Source organism: Papio anubis, chromosome 10 (genome assembly GCF_008728515.1).
Source record: "Papio anubis isolate 15944 chromosome 10, Panubis1.0, whole genome shotgun sequence".
In the NCBI taxonomy this organism is placed as follows: Eukaryota; Metazoa; Chordata; class Mammalia; order Primates; family Cercopithecidae; genus Papio; species Papio anubis.
In genome coordinates this window covers 35,422,054-35,448,765 of record NC_044985.1, presented here as the reverse complement: position 1 = coordinate 35,448,765, position 26,712 = coordinate 35,422,054, and the positions used below count along the sequence as shown (strand labels likewise).

Below are 26,712 nucleotides of genomic sequence, written 5' to 3'. Positions count from 1 at the left end.
CAGAGCATCTGCTTGAATTAAAGGTGACCCTGTGTGCTCTTCTCAATACCCTGCCCCCTAATTCTCTGAAGTCTAGGGATTTCTACTGTCTCATAGTTCTATAACTGAGATCCATCTTTGGATGTCTGAATAAGCCTGGAATGATTTCCCTGGAGTGATACAGTCACCCTTCTGAGCAGTGACCTGGAAACATCACAAATGCATTACCCTTCATTACACATTCTCCTAGGCAGAGCAGATTCAGGCCACTTACGTGTCTTTAGCCATCTGGTAAGGAATATAAGCCATTTTACATTTCATTCTAAGGCTGGGAAACACATAGTGTTTCATAGCAATGCTGGTATACATTCAAATTGGTTGCTTGGGTTGCTCCTCCACATTAGGTTATGGAAATCCACTTTTGAAAGCTAGCTGCTATTTTTGCTTTCAGTTTTATTACACAAGATAGATGATCATTTGTTTCATCCAAAGTTTCATCAATCTATTTTTATCCAATGCGTCAGCCCTTAATATGCGTATTTTAGATTGACTTGAACTTGAATTCTCCAACACCTGCCTGGAAACCTTCCAGTCATTAGGCTAGTACAATTGAATGCTCAGTACAAATATGAAAGTGGCTTCAGACAGCAAACTCCAGAGTCGGGGGTATACAACTCCAGAAACTCTTTTATATCCATCAATAGCAACCATGATGATAACACCAATAGGAATCACCAAAAAATCGTTGAGTATCTGCTGTGACTTGGGCATTATATATATGTTATGGATCATCTTCAAAAAATACTAAATAAAAAAGAAAGATTATCCCCCTCTCAGAAATGAGGAATGTGAAGGGTTATGTACCTTTCTCAAGATCACACAGCTTGGAAATAGTAGAGTTGGGTTTGCACTTGGGATTGACTCTGAAGTCTAGGGATTTCTACTGTCTCATAGTTCTACAACTGAGCTCCATCTTTGGATGTCTGAATAAGCTTGTGATTCACTGGATGAAAAGAATCACTAATAGTAACCATTATATTGCATCATATTAATTATGAAACCATTGTACAGCTATTTAAATATTGCTATGTTTTACTTTCCCCTTGACCCTTTTACTTCCCTCACCTCCCACAAGCATTAGAAAGAGCTATTGTATAGTTAAATGCGAGTTAAATTTGCTAACAACTGTAATGATGTTATTGGCTTTAACAAAAGGTCTTATACTCCCTCTCCCCATGCCCCACCCCGCCCTGCCCTGTAGCATTTATACACAGAAGCTTGGGATGCTGACAAAACCTCCATCCACGTGATGCCAGACACCCCAGAAATCCTGCTGGCCAAGAGTAATTCTGCCAATATCAGCCAAGTAAGAGATTTCCTGATTGTTGCTTAAACCTTTCTAAGAGTAATTAAAATGCTTTTTCCACTGTAACAGTTTCCTTTCTGGAATTGGCCTATTACCTTCCTCAAACACTCTTATTTTCTGTCATCTATTATCCCTTCCCTAGAAACTTTACACCAAGGGATGGGATGAATCAAAGATGAAGGACTATGATCTGAGAGCAGATGCTATTTCCATCAAAAGTGCCAAGGCCTCCAGGGACATTGCCAGTGACGTGAGTACCTTCCATCTAACCCTCTGTGGTCTCCACCGTGCTGAACAACCCAGAGGGTGGTTGGTGGACGACACTCTGTAGTTATTTCCACATGTACCTTCCTATCCTACTTCCTACCTCCCAAGACCGTTCCCTTTGTTGTTACAAAGAATAAAAATACATTTCGGCATTATAGTTAGAGTTGCTACAGGGAATGCTTTCACCAGTGAAGATATATGATTATAATCATTTTTATAACAGTATAAAACATTGCTTTTAAATATAATAGTTCAGAAATGCCAAAATATTTGTAAAATAAAATTCTTGTCCATTTCATGTTGTCTGTAATTGTCAGCATGAGCATGGTTTTAAACTTGGATGTCTCCATCTGTATTTCTGGCATTTTAGTACAAATACAAGGAAGCCTATGAGAAACAGAAAGGCCACCACATTGGAGCCCAGAGCATTGAAGATGATCCCAAGATTATGTGTGCCATACATGCAGGAAAAATTCAAAGTGAAAGGGAGTACAAGAAGGAATTCCAGAAGTGGAAGACCAAGTTCTCTAGCCCAGTGGACATGTTAGGCATCTTGCTGGCCAAGAAATGTCAGACTTTGGTCAGTGACATTGATTATCGCAATTACCTGCATCACTGGACATGCATGCCCGATCAAAACGACATTATCCAAGCAAAGAAGGCCTATGATCTGCAGAGTGATGTACGTAACATGAATTTTGGGAAAGGGGGAAGGGGAAGACGTACATTTGTTCATTGTCCAGTCAGTGCCTCTGTGGACAGCCCCCTGGGCTGTGCACTGCACAAACCTGGGGGTGGGGCTGGGGAGGTACCATTCATATTGTTTAATATAAAATCCATCTTTAGTAGTTACGTAGTGGGAAGGAAAAATAGAGATGAGCCTTAGTGAGGTCATGTCCTTTTCTCCCCAGCCTAGATTCCAGACTTTTTTTTCCATGTCATTTGTAACTTCTGGCAATGAAAACATATTTCAGACAAATATAAATCATCTGAATGTTTTTAAAATAATTGATGCTATTATGCTAGCTCCAAAACACTAAACAGCATTTCCTTGGGTCAATATCACAGGATTAAAATGGAATCCAATTCAGCAAAATTTTCCTTTGAAAAATTTCAATTATAAAATTTTTTGAAATATCAAATAATTATATGGAATTCAGCATTATTACTATATATTATTCATGGCTAGTATAAATAATTATGTTTTTACAAATTACTTCTGTCATCAATATTAAAAACCCTGAATCATGTGAGATCTCAGGTCTTACTTTTTTGGAAGTTCAGTCTCCTGCATTTATCATCCCTTCAACCCCATGTGCTTTATTTTTCAGCTAAGGATTGGTATGTCTAACACTTAAAATTTTTTTTTTTTTTTTGGTTTTTGTTTTTTGAGATGGAGTTTCGCTCTTGTCGCCCAGGCTGGAGTGCAATGGCACGATCTCGGCTCACTGCAACCTCTGCCTCCTAGGTTCAAGCGATTCTCCTGCCTCCGCCTCCCAAGTAGCGGGGATTACAGGCATGCACCACCATGCCTGGATAATTTTTTAGTTTTAGTATAGGTGGGGTTTCACCATGTTGGTCAGAAATGGTATTTTTGTCTGACATCTTCTTTATAGAGTGTGTATAAGGCAGACCTGGAGTGGTTGCGTGGCATCGGCTGGATGCCGGAAGGCTCAGTGGAAATGAACAGAGTGAAGGTTGCTCAAGACCTCCTGAATGAAAGACTCTATAGGACACGACCAGAAGCTTTGTCATTCACCAGCATTGTTGACACTCCCGAAGTTGTCCTGGCAAAAGCCAATTCTCTGCAAATAAGTGAGGTAAGAACCATCCTACTATCAAGCTTTCCTGGTTCTGGATTCTGTTTTCCAATGATACCACCCAAACCGAGTCCATAGACTGGACTTCTTCAAAGAATTTTGGTGAGAGGAGCAACTCTAAAAATGTCTTCACTAGTGAAGACACACTGAAAATAGAACTCTGACCAACACCAACAGGCCTTTCTTCTACCACACATACACACTTTGAAGCACTGCAATGAAAATGTCACTCCATGGCAACTCAGGAACACAAATATTTGTTGACCTCATATTAAATACTAAGACATGTAGTGTCATGCTACATAATAATAGAACATTGTATTAGTCCAGATTCTCTAGAGAAACAGAACCAATGGGGTGTGTGTGTGTGTGTGTGTACACACACACACACAGAAAGAGACAGACTTTAAGGAATTGGCTCCTGAGATCATAAAGGCTGGCAAGTCCAAAGCCTGCAGGGTAAGCCAACCGGCTGGAGACTGAGGGATGTGTTGCAATTCAAACCCAAAGGCCATCTGCTGGCAGAATTCCTTTTTACGGGGGAGGTTTGTCTTTTCTATCAAGGTCTTCAACTAATTAGATGACGCTCACCCACATCATGAAGGGTAGTCTGCTTTACTTGGAATCTACTGATTTAAATGTTAACTTCATTCTAACAATACTTTCACACAAACACCTAAAATAATGTTTGACTAAATGTCTGGGTGCTGTGCCCCAGCCAAGTTGACACATAAAATTAACCATTACAAACATACGTAAAAACATTTTTCCAGATTGGGTAGTTAGCCAAGGCTTACATTAGCTAACTATTAGCTAAACATTAGCTAAGACTTAAATGTTTCAGATATTGATTTCCTGTTTCCCTTCTCTCCACAGAAACTGTATCAAGAAGCCTGGAATAAAGATAAAAGCAACATCACCATTCCTTCTGATACTCCGGAGATGCTGCAGGCCCACATCAATGCCTTGCAAATCAGCAATGTAAGTGGCACGAACATGAAGTGTAGAAGCCTTTATAGGCAATATCTGTCCGCTCATGGAGAGTGGTACAGCAGACAAATTACCTACCTTGCAATGTTTGTGGCTTTTGGTGCTAGACATTTTCTCTTTAGCTACCAGTCCCAATGCAATATGAATGGAATTCCTCTCTCTTAACTGTGTGCTTGGGTACACCACTGGGTGCCTAGACTGCAGGAGTTGGGACACCTGAATCCTTTTGGTGTCCTCCTTCACTCTTAACAGTCTCTGTTATCATCTTAGGTTTTTTAAATTGATCCAGGACTTTATCATTTGACATCAAGGCCATAAGAAAGACAAAAGACCATTTTTAATTACATCCAAATGGCAGGCTATATATGATATCTATGTCACAACCCGTTAGCAGAAACTTCTGAAGTCAAAGGGCAAAATTAGGGGGAGAAAAATCTTATCAGATCTTACCTGATACCTTGATAAAGGTTTCTGGCTTCCCCACTAATCCTTAGGTTCCATGTACTTGTAGTGGGATATTTTCAAACGCATACCATATTGTGATGGATGCAAATATTCAAACATTAATAGAGTTTGATGTTTAGCTTTGAAATTTTAACCGGAAATATCCCGTACACCACAAGGGAAATGGACAACAACCAGAAGAACCCGGAAATGAATGCTTTTTTCTTATACTGAGTACATTACAGTATGATTTATATTATGACAAATTTGAGTATATTTGCTTATTTTTCCATTCTTGTAAACAAACCTATATTTTCCCCCTATAGAAACTCTACCAAAAAGACTGGAATGAGTCCAAGCAGAAAGGCTATGACATAAGGGCAGATGCCATTGAAATCAAGCACGCCAAAGCCTCCAGAGAAATTGCCAGTGAGGTACGCTTCCTTCTTTTTTCTCGCGGTTTTTCTCCTCTACAAAACAAGCAGGGAGACTATTTTTCAAGAATTTTGTGTTTAAAAAAAATCTGTGTAAATAATTGCATCTCATCCTGTGTTAGAAGCTTTCTCTATTTGAAAATACTAAAATGGAATGGAAAACATTAAAGTTAGCATAGATGAGGTATATGTGTAAATTTACTTTGATGCTGTTACAAAGTAGAAACAAAACATCATGAAGAGTCTGTATTAAATTCCTGGGAAAATTCAGGGCCCAATACAATGTCATTTTATCTCTAAAATATTTCTGACATTCTCCACAAATATAAATCACAGATGATAGTTTCATATAAGACTTAAGACTGAAATCACATTTATATGCAAGATTTTATACTGGAGGCTTATGTAGAATACTCTTAGTAATCTTTTGAAGTTCATTTAATTCTAATTTTAAAACTTACTAGTGGTCAAAATAATTATGCTACCAGCTGGGCATGGTGGCTCACGCCTGTAATCCCAGCACTTTGGGAAGCTGAGGCAGGCAGATCACCTGAGGTCAGGAGTTCAAGACCAGCCTGGCCAACATGGTGAAACCTCGTCTCTACTAAAAATACAAACAAACAAACAGATTAGCTGGGCTTTGTGACAAGAGCCTGTAATCCCAGCTACTCAGGAGGCTGAGGCAGGAGAATCGCTTGAACCCGGGAGGCAGAGGTTGCAGTCAGATCACACCATTGTACTCCAACCTGGGCAACAAGAGTGAAACTGCATCTCAATAAAAATAAAAATAAAATAATTATGCCAGCAAGCCCACCCTGCCCCCAGCTCCAACTCTTTAAGTCACCTGTTCCCTTTCTCTGAGTTCTTCTCTGCTTTTTGTCATGTAGCCACTTGTTTCCTCCTCCTCATTCTTCATTTTTGCCTCTAATAACCATAGCTGGTCCACGTTATCTGCTTTATTCCCAGTTTTCTCTCTCTTTGTTCAAACTTGCCTACGTTGTCCAAACATAGGAAAGAAACAGAAACCATCTTACCCTAGTCCTAAGACACTCATCAGATGGAAACTCTTGTCCACAGAACTTTTGTTGTTATCTTCTGATTCAAGCTACAACCTTGCTTTCCGTCCTTGAAACATGCATCTTTCGTATCTGTTTCCAAAAACACACACATGTGACCTCTCTGTACCTGAGGTTCCTTCAGTACTCTTAGGAGATCATTTGACCTGATGTTGCACTTGTCAGGGAAACTTGGTGATGGAGATTATCACCTGTGCCTTGTTTTCCCCACCTGGAATATATGTTAATAATAGTATCTACCTCATAGAGACATTGTGACAATGAACTGTGATCATAATTGCCGCCAGTCAATGATTTTTTGACCGAAAAACACAGTAGTTTCACAGGGATCTACCCAACACATTTGAAGTAGTCATAATAGTGTCTGGCATAGAGTAATTACTTAGTAAATGTTAGCTCTTGTTTTTATTACTCTTGTTCACCATACCATCTCCTGATTTACTCATGTCCTCTCTGAAACTGCCTAAAATCGTATTATCTAACTCCTTTAATGTGAACTGAAATGTATAATGACGGCCAATGTTGAGCCAATTTATACCAAGGCTGAGAAAACATTCTGAAACCATTTAAAGAAAACCCCTCTTAATACATTATTTTCATATGTCTTTTTCATCTGACTTCTTACTACTTTAGTACAAATACAAAGAAGGTTACCGTAAGCAACTGGGCCACCACGTGGGTTTCCGTACCCTACAAGATGACCCCAAGTTGGTGTGGTCTATACATGCTGCCAAGATCCAGAGTGAGAGAGAATATAAGAAAGCTTATGAGAAGTCCAAAGGAATTCACAACACACCGTTGGACATGATGTCAATTGTTCAAGCCAAGAAATGCCAGGTCCTGGTTAGCGACATTGATTATCGCAATTATCTGCACCAGTGGACGTGTCTGCCAGATCAGAATGATGTGATCCAGGCCAAGAAAGCCTACGACCTGCAGAGCGATGTGCGTATATTATCACCAGACCCTGGGGAGATGTGTATTTGTGTATTTAATCCCAGTGCATTCCCCAGAGGCATAATTTAAATGGTAATCTTAATAGAACCTAACATATTCTGTACAATTCATGGTAGCAGAGTTTTCCCCAAACATTTTCTATCTTAAAGATGACTCCTCCTTATGGTAGCAAGACCTTATTCACCAAGATGAAAATCAGTATCTTATTCTGTGTAATTAGGTAGAAAATATCAGTTGCAGCTACTCTGAGCCATTACCTTTGCATAATCAGATGTATATTTCAGAAGTAGATGTAAGCATAAGGAAATGTTGGATTTCATGTTTACTTGACACAGAAAAAGACAGAGGTAGGGGGCAGGGTGGATATAGATATAGGTATGTATTTTTTTCTCATTATGCCTACATCTAAGGTTCTTTACCTCCTAAAATCCAACTCATGTTATTCCCAGTGGTACATAAAAGGCAGACTTCAAGTGATGAGTGTAGAAACTAATCCAAGCATACAAAGTTACGTGCCATTGCTGGCTGCCGTTCCACCAAGTGCCACTTGTGAGCCGTGTTCCAATTCCTGCAGGATACTCTAAACTTCTCCTATGTGTGCCATAGAGATAACACCCAATATTAACATTTAATGTTGATCCTTGAGTTTTATGAGACTAGCCAGCTAACTGATTTAAATAGAGGTGGTGTGTGGTTTGCAAGCATCGAACTCCTATAGGCAACTTTGACTCTTCCCCACTCTGTGTTCCTATCCTTCATGTAGAACTTGTACAAGTCAGACCTGGAATGGCTGAAGGGTATCGGATGGTTGCCAGAGGGTTCTGTGGAAGTGATGAGAGTGAAGAATGCCCAGAATCTCTTGAATGAAAGGTTGTATCGTATAAAGCCTGAGGACCTCAAATTTACCAGCATTGTTGACACCCCAGAAGTAATCCAGGCAAAGATCAATGCTGTACAGATCAGTGAGGTAAGCCCAGGTGGATGATGTTTTCAGACAAATGGAAGAAATCTCAGTCAAGAAGAATTTTAAACATGAACTTCAGACTCTTCATGTCAGCGTCAGGATCTGAAACACGCATGTATCCAGATCTTTGTGTAGTCAATCTCTTAGCAGCCACTGTATCTCATTTGCTTTGCTAAGTGTTTGGTCAATGCACATGTGGTGGGCATCTTCATGTTCTGCACACCCTGATACACACTTTGATCACATTTGGAGATCCAGACCGTGATACAGGCCCACCACTTAGTGCTATAATCACAAAATTGCCACTTCTTCGTTGCTTGGAATAGGTTGAGAAGTCTAGGGACAACCCTAATATTAGACATTATGGCAGTTATTCAGACCAAAAACATCTAGGTCCTGCATAGCAATGGGGATCATCAGAGCTATCTGCAATGTGGAGTCACCCATCAGATAATTAGATGTGAGTAAATGGAAAAGGATTAATTTTACTACCATATTTCTGACTCATTTTAAATTATGTTGTATCACACATAAATGTGTTCCTTTTGAAGTCACTATTGGCACCTTTTAAATAAAAGTGCAAATGAGGCCAGGTGCAGTGGCTTATGCCACGTATAATCTACGTTTATATCGGAGAACATCCAAAAGGAACTTTTCATTGTACTTATTATTTAAATATAAAATTAGATTTACTGATTTAATCTTACTTAAAAATTTTAATTTACTTACAATGTTAGTTTTAATTTATTATAAAATTCACTTATAATTTTATCATCTATTCTAGTATGTTTTATGACTTTTATAATTTCGTTTATGTGGTGATTGATTTATTCACTAATCAACCATTCCACTGTTTTTCATTTTTACCAGCCATTGTATCGCGATGCCTGGGAGAAAGAGAAGGCTAATGTGAACGTGCCGGCTGACACTCCCTTGATGCTGCAATCCAAAATCAATGCTCTGCAGATCAGCAATGTAAGGCAGCACACATAGTTTGCTTTTCAGAGTGCTCTCTGCCTAACCAGACCTTTTATCACATACCCCAAAGAGAGTTTGGCAAAAGGCATTTTCTTCCCATTCCTTTTATTTCTAGTCTTTAAGTTAATAAGTAGCTGTGTGGGTCTGCATGTGTCTGTATACCGTACATCTCAATGTTTGTTGGAAGGAAAAATGGAATGGTTTCTCCAAAAACACAGCATAAAACTTATAGATACACATAGAATAATATCTAGTTCTCATTTTTTAGTAGGCCATCCATCATTGCTTTTTCCTTGTAAAAGCCAAACAATATATATTTTTTTCTGATTTTTACATGAGTTATTATCTCCTAAGTTTCCTTCTTCAAAAAATAATTATTGGGAGAGAGCTTTACTAAATGTCATTAAAAATCTACTGGAATTCAAGCTCAATATGAAACCAGACTCTTTTACAAATCTTAAGGAAAGATTAATGTTCAGTGTAACTGTTACTATTTTTATATACATCAGTAACGCTGACTCAGTTGCGCCCTCTTCAGATTGACTTTGGTATTGCACTCTGTTTTCAGAAACACTACCAGCAAGCTTGGGAAGATGTCAAGATGACTGGTTATGACTTGCGAGCAGATGCCATTGGGATCCAGCATGCCAAGGCTTCCAGGGATATTGCCAGTGATGTAAGAGCTCCTCCTTGCCCAACTGGAACAAACACTAACTAGTAGAAACAGAGGGAGTTTAACTTAATGCCCTTTGAATTATATTTAAATGGATTGGGTCATCGTTATTAGTATATTTTTAAATCCTAAATCCAAGAACAACTCTTACAATTTGAGGATCCTTTTGCATCTATGTTTGGTTCTGCAACTCTTACATTTAAGCACAGATTTTGATTTTCTTTTCAATATCTTCACAATATCACTTAATTTACAAGTACTTAAAGAGATTTAATTTCATAGTACAAAGAATTCTGTTGTTACTCAAAGTGTGGCATGCATACTACTGGTGGTTCGTATAATAATTTTATGTGGTACATGCACAAGTATTTTTTTAAAATAGTTATATGGTTGTTTTAATGTGTGCTAGAAAAAAAATTTTTCCCCCCATTTAGGTAGGGTTATACATTTTTAAATAAAATTTTAAAATAAGTTTATAATTAAAAATTATTTCAGGCCGGGCACGGTGGTTCATGCCTGTAATCTCAGCACTTTGGGAGGCCAAGGCTGGTGGATCACTTGAGGTCAGGAGTTCGAGACCAGCCTGGACAACATGGTGAAACCCTGTTTTTACTAAAAATACAAAAATTAGCCGGGCATGGTGGTGGATGCCTGTAATCCCAGCTACTCGGGAGGCTGAGGCAGGAGAGTCACTTGAACCCGGAAGGCGGAGGTTGCAAGTGAGCCGAGATCGTGCCACTGCACTCCAGCCTGGGCAACAGAGTGAGACTCCATCTCAAAAAACAAAACAAAACAAAAAATACATATTTCAACAAAGAATTAATTTGATTTAAAGTAATAAGAAGTACAATTGGTACTTGTGTGTGACAAAACATCTGAAGGTGGCCAGGCTATACTGGGAGATAATCCAGCAACACGGTTCTTGCCTAAGAGGTGCTCTTAATGTTTTCATGCATGTAGACATAGAAGACAAACCAGTGTATCAAAACTTGTGGCTTGAATTTAAATAAAAACAGTATCCCCCCTCCCCAAAAAAAGGTAAACTAAGGGAGATGGAGTAATTTTGAGTAGGCTCTCTAGAAAAAGTGGGTTCGGAAAAATTACTGTTCTATTTTCTGTTCACATCTACCAGTATCTGTACAAAACTGCTTATGAGAAACAGAAAGGCCATTACATTGGATGTCGCAGTGCCAAGGAAGACCCTAAACTGGTTTGGGCAGCAAATGTGTTGAAGATGCAGAATGACAGGCTGTACAAAAAGGTCTACAACGACCACAAAGCCAAGATCTCCATCCCTGGGGACATGGTGTCCATCAACGCTGCCAAAGAAGGTCAGGCACTAGCAAGTGATGTGGACTACCGCCAGTACCTGCACCAGTGGTCTTGCCTTCCCGACCAGAATGATGTGATCCAAGCCAGGAAAGCCTATGACCTGCAGAGCGACGTAAGTGTGTCCCCAGGAAACAAGCCCCCCATTGCTTTGCCTGATGGCTTCTTCCAATGCTCTGAAAACACAACTCTCTGTACGTAGGCACTCCACTTTATTATTATTTTATCAGAATTATTAATTGCCTACCTACAGCCAGGTTTCTTCAGAAAGTTTTCATTGTTAAAGGTGCTACCAGAATTTTCCTATAGATTTGTTAATGTGTACGGTGTTTGCAGTTTCTTACTTTTTTTTTTTTTTTTTTTTGAGACAGAGTCTTGCTCTGTCACCCAGGCTGGAGTGCAGTGGTGTAATCTCAGCTCACTGCAACCTCCGCCTCCTGGGTTCAAGCGATTTTCCTGCATCAGCCTCCCAAGTAGCTGGGATTACAGGCATGTGCCGCCACACCTGGCTAATTTTTGTATTTTTAGTAGAGACAAGTTTTCGCCATGTTGGCCAGGCTGGTCTTGAACTCCTGACCTCAGGTGATCCACCCATCTCAGCCTCCCAAAGTTCTGGGATTACAGATGTGAGCCACCGTGCCCAGCCTGTGAGCCACTGCGCCCAGCCTTGCCCTCCCTTCCTGCCTGCCTCCCTCCCTCCCTCCCTCCCTCCCTCCCTTCCTTCCTTCCTTCTTTCCTTCCTTCGTCTCACCCTGTCACCCAGGCTGGAGTGCAGTGGTGTGATCTCCGCTCACTGCAACCTCTGTCTCCCAGGTTCAAGCGATTCTCCTGCCTCAACCTCCCAAGTAGCTGGGATCACAAGCACATGCCACAAACTCAGCTGATTTTTGTATTTTTTAGTAGAGGCGGGATTGCATCATGTTGGCCAGGCTGGTCTCAAACCCCTGACCTCAGGTGATCCACCTTTCTCGGCCTCCCAAAGTGCTGGAGCAGTTTCTTAAACAAAAGAATGCGCATAGTCATTCAGTTATGTATCAAAGAAGGGCAGGACCGTCTTCCTTCAACTTAATATGAAAAGTTAGCAGCACATTCCAGACCACTTGTTTCCTTTAACTTGAAGTTCTTCACAATGTGGTCTCTCATTAACTCACCTGAGGCATTTTTAGATTTATTCGTATTTTCTGCCCTCCAAACTTTTAGAAATGATGGATTCCAGAAGGTTATTTATTTCCTGTATAGAATGGATAACTTAAAAATGATCTGACCTTGGTTCCCTTAAGCTTCCAGAGATACTTTTTTATGATGAATGAGTTCATTACAGGAAAGCATGCTCATCACTTAAAATGCATTGCCAAGTGGTGGATTTAAGACAGTTTCTGGAGACCAAAATTGTGGAACTAGTGATCGAATTCCTAATCATCCTTTTAAAAATACTTATTAAACACACCGTGTGCCAGGCATTGTGCTAAACACTAAAGATACAATGGTGAATAAAGAAGAAGAAAAAACATGACATGGGGCTGGGCACGGTAGCTCACACCTGTAATCCCAGCACTTTGGGGAGGCTGAGGTGGGCGGATCACAAGGCCCAGAGTTCAAGACCAGCCTGACCAACATGGTGAAACCCTGTCTCCACTAAAAACAAACATTAGCCTGGCATGGTGGCATGTGCCTGTAATCCCAGCTACTCGGGAGGCTGAGGCAGGAGAATCGTTTGAACCCAGGAGGCGGAGGTTGCAGTGAGCCAAGATTGTGCCACTGCACTCCAGCTGGGTGGCAGAGTGAGACTCCATCTCAAGAACAAACAAAAAACATGACAGCCCCTGACTTTAGAGAGTTCACATTGATAACTGAGACCTAGATGTTCATTAAAGAATAAAAATGGAGTGGCTGAGAGTGATCCATGGTGCTATGAAAAGAGATCGAGAAAGTTCTTCTGAGAAGGCACTGATTTTATAGAGATATGAAGGAAGAACAGAAGTTGGGTCGGTTAGGAGGACATGGGGCATTCCTTCAGGGTGACCAACATGTTTAAAGAGGGATGATGAGACTACGAATTGAAAGACGGGCTGTGGGATCAGGACACACAGGGCCAATGGAAGTACAGATGACACAAGGCTGAAAGAATAGGTGGGGACTGGTGCCAGACCATTCATCCCCTTCTAGTCTGTGTCAGGGATTTTGATGTTTATCCCAATGGGAAGCCATAGGATAGGGGGAATGTTGTGACATCAGATTTGAATTCTGAATTTTGAAAAGATCATTCTGGCTGCTGTGTGGAGAACTTACTAGAAAGCGCATTATTGTTGCTTTCAAGTCCACATTGGTAATGGTATGATGATTGCCTAAATATTCAAAAGTCTTCCATGCACTCCCTCAGAGAGCTGCTTCTGCATCACTTTGCCTTTTAGAATGCATGTGGGCACTTCCCACAGACCCTTGCCACAGAAAACCAAGCAAAATAAAATGCCATTGTGCATTTGAGGAATTATGTTTGCCAGGCTAGTGCTCTGTTTTAATTATTGTTTGTGGAAGATAAAATATAAGAGGCCTGGCATAGTGGCTCACTCTTGTAATCCCAGCATTTTGGGAAGCCAAGGCGGGCGGATCACCTGAGGTCAGGGGTTTGAGACAAGCCTGGCTAACATGGTGAAACTCTGTCTCTACTAAAAAAAATACAAAAATTAGCCAGGCGTGGTGGCATGTGCCTGTAGTCTCAGCTACTAGGGAGGCTGAGGCAGGAGAATTGCTTGAACTTGGGAGGCGGAGGTTGCAGTGAGCCAAGATCATGCCATTGCACTCCAGCCTGGGTGACAGAATGAGACTCTGTCTCAAAAAATATATATACATATATATGTTTATGTTTTATATATGTATATCTTTTATGTTATATATATATTTTTATGATATACACGTGTGTGTATGTGTGTGTGTGTGTATATATATATATAACATAAAAACTGTCATTTTACCACACACACACACAACAAAACACAAACCCTGCTTCTACCTATGTTTTCTTTTTCAGGCCCTCTACAAGGCTGACTTGGAGTGGTTGCGTGGCATTGGCTGGATGCCCCAAGGGTCTCCTGAAGTATTGAGAGTCAAAAATGCCCAGGAGATCTTTTGTGACAGTGTCTATCGGACGCCTGTGGTGAACCTTAAGTACACAAGCATTGTTGACACACCTGATGTGGTCCTTGCTAAATCAAATGCTGAAAATATTAGTATTGTAAGTTAGTTTTTTTCTGTTAAAATTGAATTCATGCCATAAATACATGAGAAATAATAAACCTGGTAATCTATTTTAGAATAGTAATAACTTTGTTAATAACAAAAGTTTTATTAAGTAATACTGATAGTATTGCTTGGTTTGCTTATTAATTTTAAGGAAAAACTCAAAGTATTAATAAAAGGAAATAATACAAATCTTATACCAAATTTGAGTAACTTATGTGAAAAGATTCCAGAAATTTTTGCCCTAACGTGAAAAGGTTTTAGATCAAATCCAAAAGAAAATTAAAGTTGTGTACTGGGACTAGTGACATGAAATTTTGAAGTAATCTTGTTATTATTGTTTCTTTCCACAGCCAAAGTACAGAGAGGTTTGGGACAAGGATAAAACTTCAGTCCACATAATGCCAGATACTCCAGAAATTAACCTTGCTAGAGCAAATGCTCTTAATGTGAGCAATGTAAGTACCACAACAGACTCTCTTTTGTCTGGAAAGTTACCCAGTCAGGGCTATACTATGACCATGGAAGGGAGGGAAGATGGCCTTGGTGGGGTGGGGAAGACTCCTTGCAGTCAGCCCTTGACTAGGACTGAGGCAAAGAGGAGATCCCTGGTGATTCACTGGGAAGGCCAGTTACTGGTGAGTCAATATCTCCACGACAAAAGTCTCCTTAGTTGTCCTTTGTGAATAAGGGGACAAAGAAGGTGAAAGAGGAATGAAGAGATGCACAAACAAGAAAGGAGAATTAATGATAGACTCAGATAAACTCAAAATAATTATAATTCTTTTTTTTTTTTTTTTTGAGACGGAGCCTTGCTCTGTCGCCCAGGCTGGAGTGCAGTGGCACGATCTTGACTCACTGCAAGCCCCGCCTCCCGGGTTTACGCCATTCTCCTGCCTCAGTCTCCCAAGTAGCTGGGACTACAGGCACCCGCCACTACGCCCGGCTAATTTTTTTGTATTTTTAGTAGAGACGGGGTTTCACTGTGTTAGCTAGGATGGTCTCGATCTCCTGACCTCGTGATCCACCCGCCTCGGCCTCCCAAAGTGCTGGGATTACAGGCGTGAGCCACCGCACCTGGCCATTAATTATAATTCTTTGCAAAAATATATGAATTAATTCTAAAACATGGATCTATGGGGGTTTTCTAGAAAATTATAAATGACCAAAATTGACCCAAGGGAAAAAAAAAAAAACATATAGCAAGAAATTAAAAGGTTTCTTAATTAAGAAATTAAGGAGAGCATTTAAACACTTTCCTTCCTACTTTCAAATGTCAGGGTCCCCTTGAAGATTTCAAAACTTCTACAAATAAATAAATTACCAGGAGCCTAGTAAAAGAAGGAAATCCATTGCAATTACCAGAACTTTTCAAAGATAGTGTCACATATTAAAAACTATAGACCAGCTGGGCATGGTGGTTCATGCCTATAATCCCAGCACTTTGGGAGGCCAAGACCAGGGGATTGCTTGAGCCCAGGAGTTCCAGACCAGCCTGGGCAATATAGGGAGACCCCATCTCTGCAAGAAAATAAAAAATAAATTAGTTGGGCATAGTGATGTGCACCTGTGGTCCCAGCTACTTGGGAAGCTGAGGTGGGAGGATCTTGCTTAAGCCCAGCAGGAAGAGGCTGCAGTGAGCCATAATCATGCCACTGCACTCTAGCCTGGGAGACAGGGCAAGACCCTCTCTCAAATAAATAAATAAATAAATAAATAAATAAATAAATAAATAAATTTTAAACTGTAGACCAATAGTAATGGGGGGAATCTTAAATATTAATAAACCAAATTCAGCATTACGTTAAAATGATATGATACAGTCAACTGGGGTTCATGCAGGAATGCCAAGAGGGCCCCATAGTCAGAGACCTAATAGTGCCATAGAACAAGAAGAAAAAGCTCATTTTATTAGATTTAAATGGCATCTGACAAAATCCAATACCCACTCTTATTTTTTAAAAATAAAATCTTAGTTAAGAAAGAATAAGTGAATATTTTCTTGACATGACTGAAAAATAAATCTCAAATCAAAGCCCAACTCATCCTCAGTGACCAAACTTCTTGTTCATATCAGGATTAAAATGAGGATGCCCCCTAACATCATCGTTATTTAACATTTGCTGTAAGTATTGGCTAAGTGAGTGAGCCTCTCATCGATGCTAATATAATTACTCAAGAGTAAGAACATGCCCGGCGCGGTGGCTCACGCCTGTAATCCCAGCACTTTGGGAGGCTGAGGCAGGCAGATCATGAGGTCAGGAGATTGTGACTATCCTGGCTAACATGGTGAAACCCGTCTCTACCAAAAATACAAAAAATTAGCCAGGCTTGGTGGTGGGTGCCTGTAGTCCCAGCTTCTCAGGGGGCTGAGGTGGGAGAATGGCGTGAACCCCGGAGGCAGAGCTTGCAGTGCACTCCAGCCTGGGTGACAGAGTGAGACTCTGTCTTAAAAAACAAACAAACAAACAAACAAAAAGAGTAAGCACAGAAGATAAATATTGGAAAGAAAGAGGCCAAATTATCATTATTTGCAGAAGTTATTTTAAGCCTTAAAAAAGGAAGAGAATCAACTGAAAAACAAAACAAAACAAAACAAAAAAAAACCTATTTGTGAGTACAAGATAATCCAGTTACGTGGCTGGCTACACAATTCAAGAAAGTTCAAGGAAGATACCACCTTCATGGATCACAGAAATTGCTTGTGTGTAGAATAGTATGACCTTAGTGCAATTTGCCAAGGCCTGAAAATTCACGTGCTTTCAAAAGAATAATATGTCTTTGTGATAGAAGGAGGCTGCCAGCAAAGATTCCTCACTATGTGCCAAACAGCTCTATAAATTCTAGTATAATGAGCCACCTGGGTACTAATTTTTTCCAATGTTTAAGAAGAAAATACAATTTTAGGGCACTGATATATTTTCTCTTTTGGACCAGATATCAATGTCATGGTACAGTGCATTCCTGTCAAGAGGCTGAATCAAGGGGTAGTCAGTTCTTCATTGCAGTGCAGATGCCTCTTCCCACCTAATCCATAGGCATCTGTGGCAGGAGAATTCTGGAAAGTCTCATATGCTCTCTTTTGCATGACAAATTTCTCAACTGAAAACACCAGAACTTTACCATTGAGACTATATGGGCAAGACTAATATTCAAAATTATGTTAAAAGTAAATTAACTTTATTTAGATATTGAGAATGACTTCTATTTTGAAAGAAATCAAACATCCCATTTGAATGCTAACCAAACTGCACAGACATTTTCTTTACACGTGTATCACCATTTTAAACGCACAATTTAAAACTGCTGCCATCCTTTAGAAAGCATAACTTTAGCAGAATATTTGTATGTGATTTTATGGGTAACAAAGCAAATTCACATTAAAGTGACTCGTTTAATCTTCATGCTCACTACATGAGTAAGATATTGTTATTTTGTTTTTATCAGATGGTAAATTGAGACTTTTAAAAGTTGAGAAATTTTCCCATGTTCTCAAAGTTAGTAGTTGAAAAAATTGAGTCTTAGGCCCCAGGCTTTTTTTTTTTTTTTTTTAATAGTTAAAAATGTATATATATTTGGCTGGGCATGGTGGCTCGTGCCTGTAATCCCAGCACTTCGGGAGGCCGAGGAGGGTGGATCACTTGAGGCCAGAAGTTCGAGACTAGCCTGGCCAATGTTGTGAAACCTCATCTCTACTAAAAATAGAAAAATTAGCCAGGCATAGTGGCGGCTCACCTGTAATCCCAGCTACTTGGGTGGCTGAGGCACAACAATCGTCTGAACCCAGGAGGCAGAGGTTGCAGCGAGATCGTGCCACTGCACTCTAGCCTAGGTGACAGAGCAAGACTCTGTCAAATATATATATATATATATATGTATATACACATATATATTCATATGTATATTCATATATATACATATATATTCACAAGAAGTATTACATAAGAAAAATAGTGTAAAAATATCCATAATAAAATAGAATGAAAACAAAAAATAAAAAGATAACATAATACATGCTTGCATTAACTATTTTCTAGTTTAATTAATTAATTATTTATTTTTTGAGAGGGAGTCTCGCTCTGCCACGCTGGCTGGAGTGCAGTAGTGCGATCTCAGCACGCTGCAACTTCTGCCTCTCGGGTTCAAGCGATTCTCCTGCCTCAGCATCTCTAGTAGCTGGGATTACGGGTATGTGCCACCACACTCAGCTAATTTGTGTATTTTTAGTAGAGACAAGGTTTCACCATGTTGGCCAGGCTGGTCTCAAACTCCTGACCTCAAGTGATCCACCTGCTTCGGCCTCCCAAAGTGCTGGGATTACAGGCATGAGCCACTGCACCCAGCCCTTCTCGTATATTTTAATATGGAGAATATTTTTTCTTCTGTACAGAAAACAAGTCAATTGTCAAAATAGTCCCATTTAAAATTTATACAAAGCTTGGTTGAAAATTCATATAAAACTTGTCCTTGCTTACAAGGACAAAATTTGTCTGAGCACTCATTTTTCAGACATGCAAAAGCTACAAAACTGTCACTAATTAAAATCCACTTCTTTCTGTGCTGTGGAAGCTCCCCTACTGATAGGCATGATTTGTGAATTATATATTTAAATTACTATTATTTCTGAGTCTTTCTGTTATTTGTTAATATACAATGTATCCATGAAAATGTTAACATATGCTTACATACATTTTTTAAATACTTGTAAATCAGTCACTACTTTAGTTAACTTCTCTTTAAAACCAAAAGAATAGCTGTTACATCCAATCATGCTTCAGCGGAAGATCTAACATTACCAAATGATAAGGATCATTAATCACATAAGATCAAAAAAGCCATATTGAAAAAAACCCACAAATGTAAAAAGTTTACAATTCTGAAGGTTACAAAACTGAACTGAATTTGAGATAAATTGAATTACTGCATTAAAGAACTTCTAATATCTAAAGTTATCCCAATGTTACCAATACACTGACACAAGAAAACAAAGCCAAACCCTTTTTATTAACGAGATTATGAAGCATGAGCAACTACTTCAAGGCTATCATTCCAGTTTAAAATTTATTGTACATTTGAAAATAACTGAAAGAGTATAATTGGAGCACTTTGGGAGGCCAAGGCAGGCGGATCACCTGAGGGTCGGGAGTTTGAGACCAGCCTGACCAACATGGAGAAACCCCGTCTCTACTAAAATACAAAATCAGCTGGGCCTGGTGGCGCATGCCTGTAATCCCAGCTACTCGGGAGGCGGAGGAAGGAGAATGGCTTGGACCTGGGAGGCAGAGGTTGGGGTGAGCCGAGATCGCGCCATTGCCCTCCAGCCTGGGCAACAGGAGTGAAACTCCATCTCAAAAAAAAAGAAAAAAGAGTATAATTGAAATGTTTATAACACAGACTTGACAAATGCTTGAGGTGGTGGGTACCCAGTTACCCTGATGTGACTATTACCCATTGTATGCCTACATCAAAATATCTCATGCACCCTAGAAATATATATACCTACTATGTACCCATAAAAATAAAATATAAAACATTAAAAATAACAAAAACAAAAGAATGGAGATTGTCAAGCCCAGACCTTTGGACTCCAGACACCATTACATGTTCCAGGACATGGTGCATAGAACAATTCTCACCTATTCTCTTCTTTAACTGCTCTCAAGTCCTTGGGCTTCAAAACTTTGCCCCTGTGATATGAATTCCACCTGAGCCACTGAAGGTATTGGTAAATTTGAATCTAGGATGATATCTTGTTTTTCTCCTTTTCAGAAACTTTACCGTGAGGGCTGGGATGAAATGAAGGCAGGCTGTGATGTCCGGCTGGATGCCATCCCCATCCAGGCTGCCAAGGCCTCCAGGGAGATTGCCAGTGACGTGAGTGGCCTTTTTCAACTTCTCAGTTTTTTTTCAGCCAATGCCCTAGGTGCATCGAGAGGACATGCTGTGACCCATCTGCTTTATTTTTGCATCTCCAGTATAAATACAAGCTTGACCATGAGAAGCAGAAGGGACACTACGTGGGCACCCTCACAGCCAGGGATGACAACAAGATCCGCTGGGCCCTCATAGCTGACAAGCTCCAGAATGAACGAGAGTACCGGCTGGACTGGGCCAAATGGAAGGCCAAGATCCAGAGCCCCGCGGACATGCTTTCCGTCCTGCACTCTAAAAATTCCCAGGCTCTGGTCAGTGACGTGGATTACCGCAATTACCTGCACCAGTGGACCTGCATGCCCGACCAGAACGATGTGATTCAGGCCAAGAAGGCCTACGAACTGCAGAGCGATGTGAGTGGGCTGCATTTGAGAATGAACTCTTCTCAGTTGGCCATGAATCCCAGAGAGTTTATGACACTAAACCCTTTTGTCATCATTTTACAACTTCATAACACCAAGAATTTAATATTAGTGAAGCCTTATAGTATGGTATCAAAATCGCCAAATCCAATAAGGACCTAGACTTTATATCAAGAGATAAATGGTAGTATGAATACAGGTCTTAATTGTATCAGATTAAAGAAAACTGTGAAAATATTCCTTCTGTAGAATTTAGACAGCAATAGAAGCTTATATCCAGTAAAATATTGGCAGCCCATGGACAGGATGTAGGCACAGACATGCTTTTTTAAATTGATACAGTGTTTAGAAATTTTGAACTAAGTTGCCAAGATTTTAAAATCCAAAAATTTTTGTGTACAAATGTCGAATTTCCCATTTCCCTTGGAAATTCAGAGGACGCAGCTCTGAATTATCCCTTAGTAACAATAACCAGAACAGAATCAAGGATAACCCCTTTTAAATAAAATATATGCTATAGTTTGTCACACTGCCTGGCCGCCTAATGAATTTTCTTACATTACCTGCGTGGCTGCTTGAGTATGTCCTCCTTGGCTTATATAGCATTTACATTGTATTTCTTCATCAGACTAATGGATAGCCTAACTAGGACTACATGACCAGGGTTGCTGAACTCATTCTGGCCTTGTTTTCACAGAATGTTTACAAGGCTGACTTGGAATGGTTGCGTGGAATTGGGTGGATGCCAAATGACTCCGTGTCCGTCAATCACGCCAAACATGCCGCGGATATCTTCAGTGAGGTATTCCAAAATTTTACCCTGACATTCAGTACATTTCCCAAGAAAGTGACAAAATGCACAAACTAAAATATAGTCATCTAATATCAGCAGTCTTAACCGTTTCAATGGCTGTGATTTAAACTGGATATATATATTTTTGAAAATGTACTGTCCCTATCACATTATGGGACCACATCCATAATATATCCAGGACATTCACTGATGCTTGGCATTGTATAAATGGAAAAATCTTTTTGTCAGCAATGGCAATATACTTGGGAAACGTTTGTCCCATTGGAAAAATGTGCATTGCGATACACGTAATGATACATTATATAACTTTGAGAGCTAAGCAAACTTCCTACTTTAAAATCTGTGGGAGGCATAAGAGGCTGATCCATTTGTTTAAAAAATAAAATGCTAAAAAGAAAGCCAAATTCCCAAGAAGACGCCATTCAAATATGGCACTGTATGTTTCTAGTAGAGAAGGACCCTAAATTTAGTGTATCTTTCTCAGTTCACACACGTCCAGGAATTACAACTATCTAAAAGCTGCTTTCTTTCCCATAGAAAAAATATCGCACAAAAATAGAAACTCTCAACTTTACGCCTGTGGATGATAGAGTTGATTATGTGACAGCGAAACAAAGTGGCGAGATCCTTGATGATGTAAGTATATGGCTGTTTTAAAATCTCACTATCAGGCAGATATCACTTCCAAAGCTTTTCCATCTACTTACACTCAACATGCAATCATCTGAAATACAGATTTTAATCATTAAAATGATGGATGCTAACAATTGCTTGGACAACATGATGTTTTCTTAATAAGTAACTTGCCCCCTTGCCTCTCATTTTTTTTTTTTTTAGATTAAATACCGAAAAGACTGGAATGACACCAAATCAAAGTACACCCTCACAGAAACTCCCCTGCTGCACACTGCCCAGGAGGCTGCCAGGATACTGGACCAGGTATGGGTTTCACCCAGATGCCTTGTATTTGTGTACGAGTGGAGGGCCTTAATGGAACTGTAGGATAATTATGTACACAACTTACCCCTCCCTTCTGACTCCTCATTTCAACCCTTTACTGTGGCTCTGTCTTTCAGTATCTCTACAAGGAAGGCTGGGAGAGACAAAAAGCCACAGGTTACATTTTGCCTCCAGATGCTGTGCCGTTTGTTCATGCCCATCACTCCAGTGACGTTCAGAGTGAGGTAATATATCCTGATGGGAGTGCATTTTGCAAAAGTGGGACCTTGCTCCCAGGGATTCCAGTTATGCTGAAGGCAGAGATAGCACCTTCAAGGTGTTCAGTTTCAGTGTGGCAGACCTGGCCAGGCTTGGTGATGGTTGGAGTACCTGCTCCCTTTTTGATCTTTCTTTGGGCTTTCTTCTTTCTTCACCACCTCCCCCCCGCACCCCCTTGGCTTCTTTAAAAGCAATTGTTCAAATTATTTACTTTTTCTTATATTCTCTGCCCTCCCTAAAATCTTGAGGCCTTCGAATAAAACTATTGCCAGAATCAGAGAACAAGTATATGTTTTTTCTCTACTTTTATTTTTTAAAATTTGTTTTTATCATTTTTAGGGCTATCTCAGCAGAATATTTTTCTATTTTTAAATAGGTGTTTCTTCACATGGATTTATTTCAACGCTTTTTATTATTTGTTCTCAGAGTTGGGGGTGGATATCAAACAAAAATCTGGGGGGCTGAATTTGCTGATATCCCTTAGTAGATGGTCAAGCCCCCTCTGCCTTGTGTGCTTGTCAAAACTGATGGAATTTACACTCCTCTTCTCACCAGCTGAAATACAGAGCTGACCATGTGAAGCAAAAAGGTCATTATGTTGGTGTCCCGACGATGAGAGATGACCCTAAGCTGGTTTGGTTTGAGCATGCAGGCCAGATTCAGAATGAGAGACTATACAAAGAGGACTATCACAAAACAAAGGCCAAAATCAACATACCTGCTGATATGAAGTCAGTCTTGGCCGCCAAGGAGGGGCAGACCCTTGTCAGTGATATTGACTACCGTAATTACTTGCACCAATGGACGTGTCATCCTGACCAGAATGATGTTATTCAGGCAAGAAAGGCCTATGACCTACAGAGCGATGTAAGTGATTTTTGTTTCTTCATTATCTAGAAACTCATGGTACACTCTGAGAATGAGGAGCAACATCCCAGATCCACAAGTGCTTGAAATGTGAGGCCACAGATAATTTGTTCCCGAAGGGAATTGAGGCTGGATATGAAGTAGAGAAAGATCAGGAGCAGTGATGGATTGATTGGTTTGCCTACTGACTGCATTTCTGAATACCTTTCAATCAATTTTTTTTTAAATCTGCTTTTGTACCATTTTGGCCATCAGCAACTCCTCACTCACATTCACATGGAAAAGTATCAGCTGATTGAAAATAATAATTGGCTTGGGTGGGAATTGAGAATGAGTTGAGGTTTTGACAATATTAGGTGATAAGCACAGTTAAAGACCTAAGCATGCCCTATTCCTGCTTTGCCAAGCATCTCATTCCTCGAGGCATTGATGAAGTTGTTCCCAAAGCAAAAGAGAAATGAAATACTGATTAAGTTGCACGAGGGCCCAGTATGCCTCATGCAGAGCTTTGGTAAAGCTAGGATAGAGAATAAGACATAACCTACCTCCCACTGATACCTGAATCAAGATCTCTACCTGCCACCAGCCTTCAGTATGTGCAAAATAGTAACTTGATGCATCAACTTAGTTGCTTAGGTGCCCAGAGAAGCTAATGCTACCTGGGTCTTCTCATCATTAACAAAAGGGAACCTGGAAGTCAAAGATTGCTGCAGCAAAGATGTTGAACTTGAACATCCAACCTCACTGGTTGCTGCAGCAAAATGGCAGTTGTGGAACTTTAATCAGAATAGCAACTCCTCTTATTTTCATGTCAAGTAGGCTGGGAGAATCCAGGTGCTTGAAGGCGTAAGGGCAAGAATAGGTTTGGCTGGGACCCAGGGGATGACTCCCCCTGCCCAATACATGAACATTTACTTGTGTAGTTTCCCTCATTTAGTCTAAATGCCCCCACATACTTCTACGTGACTAAATGTACCAAATCCATCTAAAAGTACAACCTCCTTGGTAAGCCTTTTCTTATGACAATAGCAGAAAATAACAGCCCCTTCCCCTCAACTCCAATAGCATTTGAGCACTTGATCTAATAGCACTTCTTGCTTTATAAATGACTTATCTCGACTCCTAGACTCCTTCTTTATACTTACTCATCAAAGCACCAAGCATAGTGCCTCATGCACAGTAATAGCCTCAAGAAATATTGCTCAGGTGAAATCACAATTGAATGAATGAGACAACTACTAGAGAGAAATCCTTTAAAAGCTTTTGAAAAAATTGTAACCTGCCCTCTGTAAGCCTGTGTCTCAGTCATTTATTCCTCCATTATACCTCTCTTCCTGCTCTCAGAATATCTACAAAGCTGACCTAGAGTGGCTCCGAGGCATTGGCTGGATCCCCCTGGATTCTGTGGACCATGTGAGGGTTACTAAGAACCAGGAAATGATGAATCAGGTATGCAAAGCCTGTTCTCCTTCTAACCTAATGCCTGCCCTCCTACCTGCCATGTGCAGGTAGATAACCTGTGGTGGTGGACCTGTCTTAATTGTCTCCATTTCTTTACAGATCAAATATAAGAAAAATGCCCTTGACAACTATCCTAACTTTACAAGTGTGGTGGATCCTCCAGAGATTGTTTTAGCCAAGATTAATTCTGTCAATCAAAGTGATGTAAGTTTGCTTTGTGCAGGCTGAAGTGCACAGACTGGGGAGTAAATTATGTATCATTGGGTGGATCAGCTTAACTTTAGATAATTGCTTGTAAAAAATAAATTGGGAGGTGGTAAATTCTAAGATCATCTTTGGAGGGTATGTCTTAAAAGTCACTAGCAGGTGGTAAATTGTATTCACTTTTAGGTATCTATATTCCTATCCAAATTATTCTATTGTTTTAGCTAAAATGGACTAAAATTCAACCAGTTGGTTAGTTTTAATCTCTAAACGTGGACTGATTATGTTTCTAGGTAATCTTATAAAAATGTAATATACACTTATAGTAATAAAAGATTTGGTTTTCTCTCCTTAGGTAAAATATAAAGAAACATTTAATAAAGCAAAGGGCAAGTACACGTTTTCACCAGACACACCGCATATCTCCCACTCCAGAGACATGGGAAAACTCTACAGCACTGTGAGTTCTCTTTCCTGTAATAACCACTCAGTTTCTAATTTGAAGCCCTTGTTGCATTCATATGCTTGGCTGATTTTGTCAACTGCTGAACTTATAAGGCAACCTATTATTTGTTTTCCCATTGCACTTAGTCTTGTGTATTAGAAGTAGCATGGTATTCAAGGCAAATAGTACTTATTCGGCTGGTGTTTTTGAGCTCCTGTGATGTGCCAGGATCTGTAGGAGGCAATGAGAGGCTAAAGCTCAATGAGACAAGCCTTCAGGAGCTCATGCAAGTGAGGGAACAGACTTAAATTGATAGAATAATAATCTAACAAGTGCTCTGGATGCACATAGGATTGAGCACCTACCAATAGAGAAAAGGGAGGAAAGTCTGGTCCCTCTTTAGTAATCATGCATCAGCATCTCTAGCCAACAAGAGGAAAACTTGCTCTCCAAAATTTCATTCAGTTAATTTAAAGGAGGCCGATGGTGCGCACGTGTGGCCTGGGAAAGAATCTTTGCCAGTTCTCTCCCTGTGTACAAATTTCTTGTCACTTTTACTAGGACCACAGATATAGTCAACTCTTATAAAATGCCTAGAGTCAGCCGGGCATGGTGGCTCACGCCTGTAATCCCAGCACTTTGGGAGGGTGAGGCGGGTGGATCACCTGAGGTCAGGAGTTCGAGACCAGCTTGGCCAACATGGCGAAACCCCGTCTCTATGAAAAATACAGAAATTAGCCAGGTGTGGTGGTGCATGCCTATAATCCCAGCTACTCGGGAGGCTGAGACAGGAGAATCTCTTGAACCCAGGAGGCGGAGGTTGCAGTGAACCAAGATCATGCCACTGCACTCCAGCCTGGGGGACAGCAAGATTCCGTCTCAAAAAACATAAA

At 40.2% G+C, this 26,712-nt stretch overlaps 1 protein-coding gene across 30 annotated transcripts in view; it reads left to right on the top strand.

Annotated features, from left to right (window-relative positions):
* The window catches only part of NEB (nebulin), a 222,186-nt gene that overhangs the window by 117,425 nt on the left and 78,049 nt on the right, over positions 1-26,712 (top strand). For all 30 annotated transcript variants that reach the window (XM_021923612.2, XM_021923611.2, XM_021923610.2 and 27 more), the window contains 23 exons: positions 1,241-1,345; positions 1,488-1,595; positions 1,983-2,294; positions 3,229-3,432; positions 4,309-4,413; positions 5,193-5,300; positions 7,010-7,321; positions 8,097-8,300; positions 9,168-9,272; positions 9,844-9,951; positions 11,081-11,392; positions 14,306-14,509; positions 14,868-14,972; positions 20,284-20,388; positions 20,490-20,801; positions 21,508-21,612; positions 22,162-22,260; positions 22,462-22,563; positions 22,701-22,808; positions 23,398-23,709; positions 25,054-25,158; positions 25,270-25,374; positions 25,730-25,834. In XM_021923612.2, coding sequence (XP_021779304.2) covers positions 1,241-1,345; positions 1,488-1,595; positions 1,983-2,294; positions 3,229-3,432; positions 4,309-4,413; positions 5,193-5,300; positions 7,010-7,321; positions 8,097-8,300; positions 9,168-9,272; positions 9,844-9,951; positions 11,081-11,392; positions 14,306-14,509; positions 14,868-14,972; positions 20,284-20,388; positions 20,490-20,801; positions 21,508-21,612; positions 22,162-22,260; positions 22,462-22,563; positions 22,701-22,808; positions 23,398-23,709; positions 25,054-25,158; positions 25,270-25,374; positions 25,730-25,834 — 3,750 coding nt within the window. The remainder of the gene's footprint in view (positions 1-1,240; positions 1,346-1,487; positions 1,596-1,982; positions 2,295-3,228; positions 3,433-4,308; positions 4,414-5,192; positions 5,301-7,009; positions 7,322-8,096; positions 8,301-9,167; positions 9,273-9,843; positions 9,952-11,080; positions 11,393-14,305; positions 14,510-14,867; positions 14,973-20,283; positions 20,389-20,489; positions 20,802-21,507; positions 21,613-22,161; positions 22,261-22,461; positions 22,564-22,700; positions 22,809-23,397; positions 23,710-25,053; positions 25,159-25,269; positions 25,375-25,729; positions 25,835-26,712) is intronic.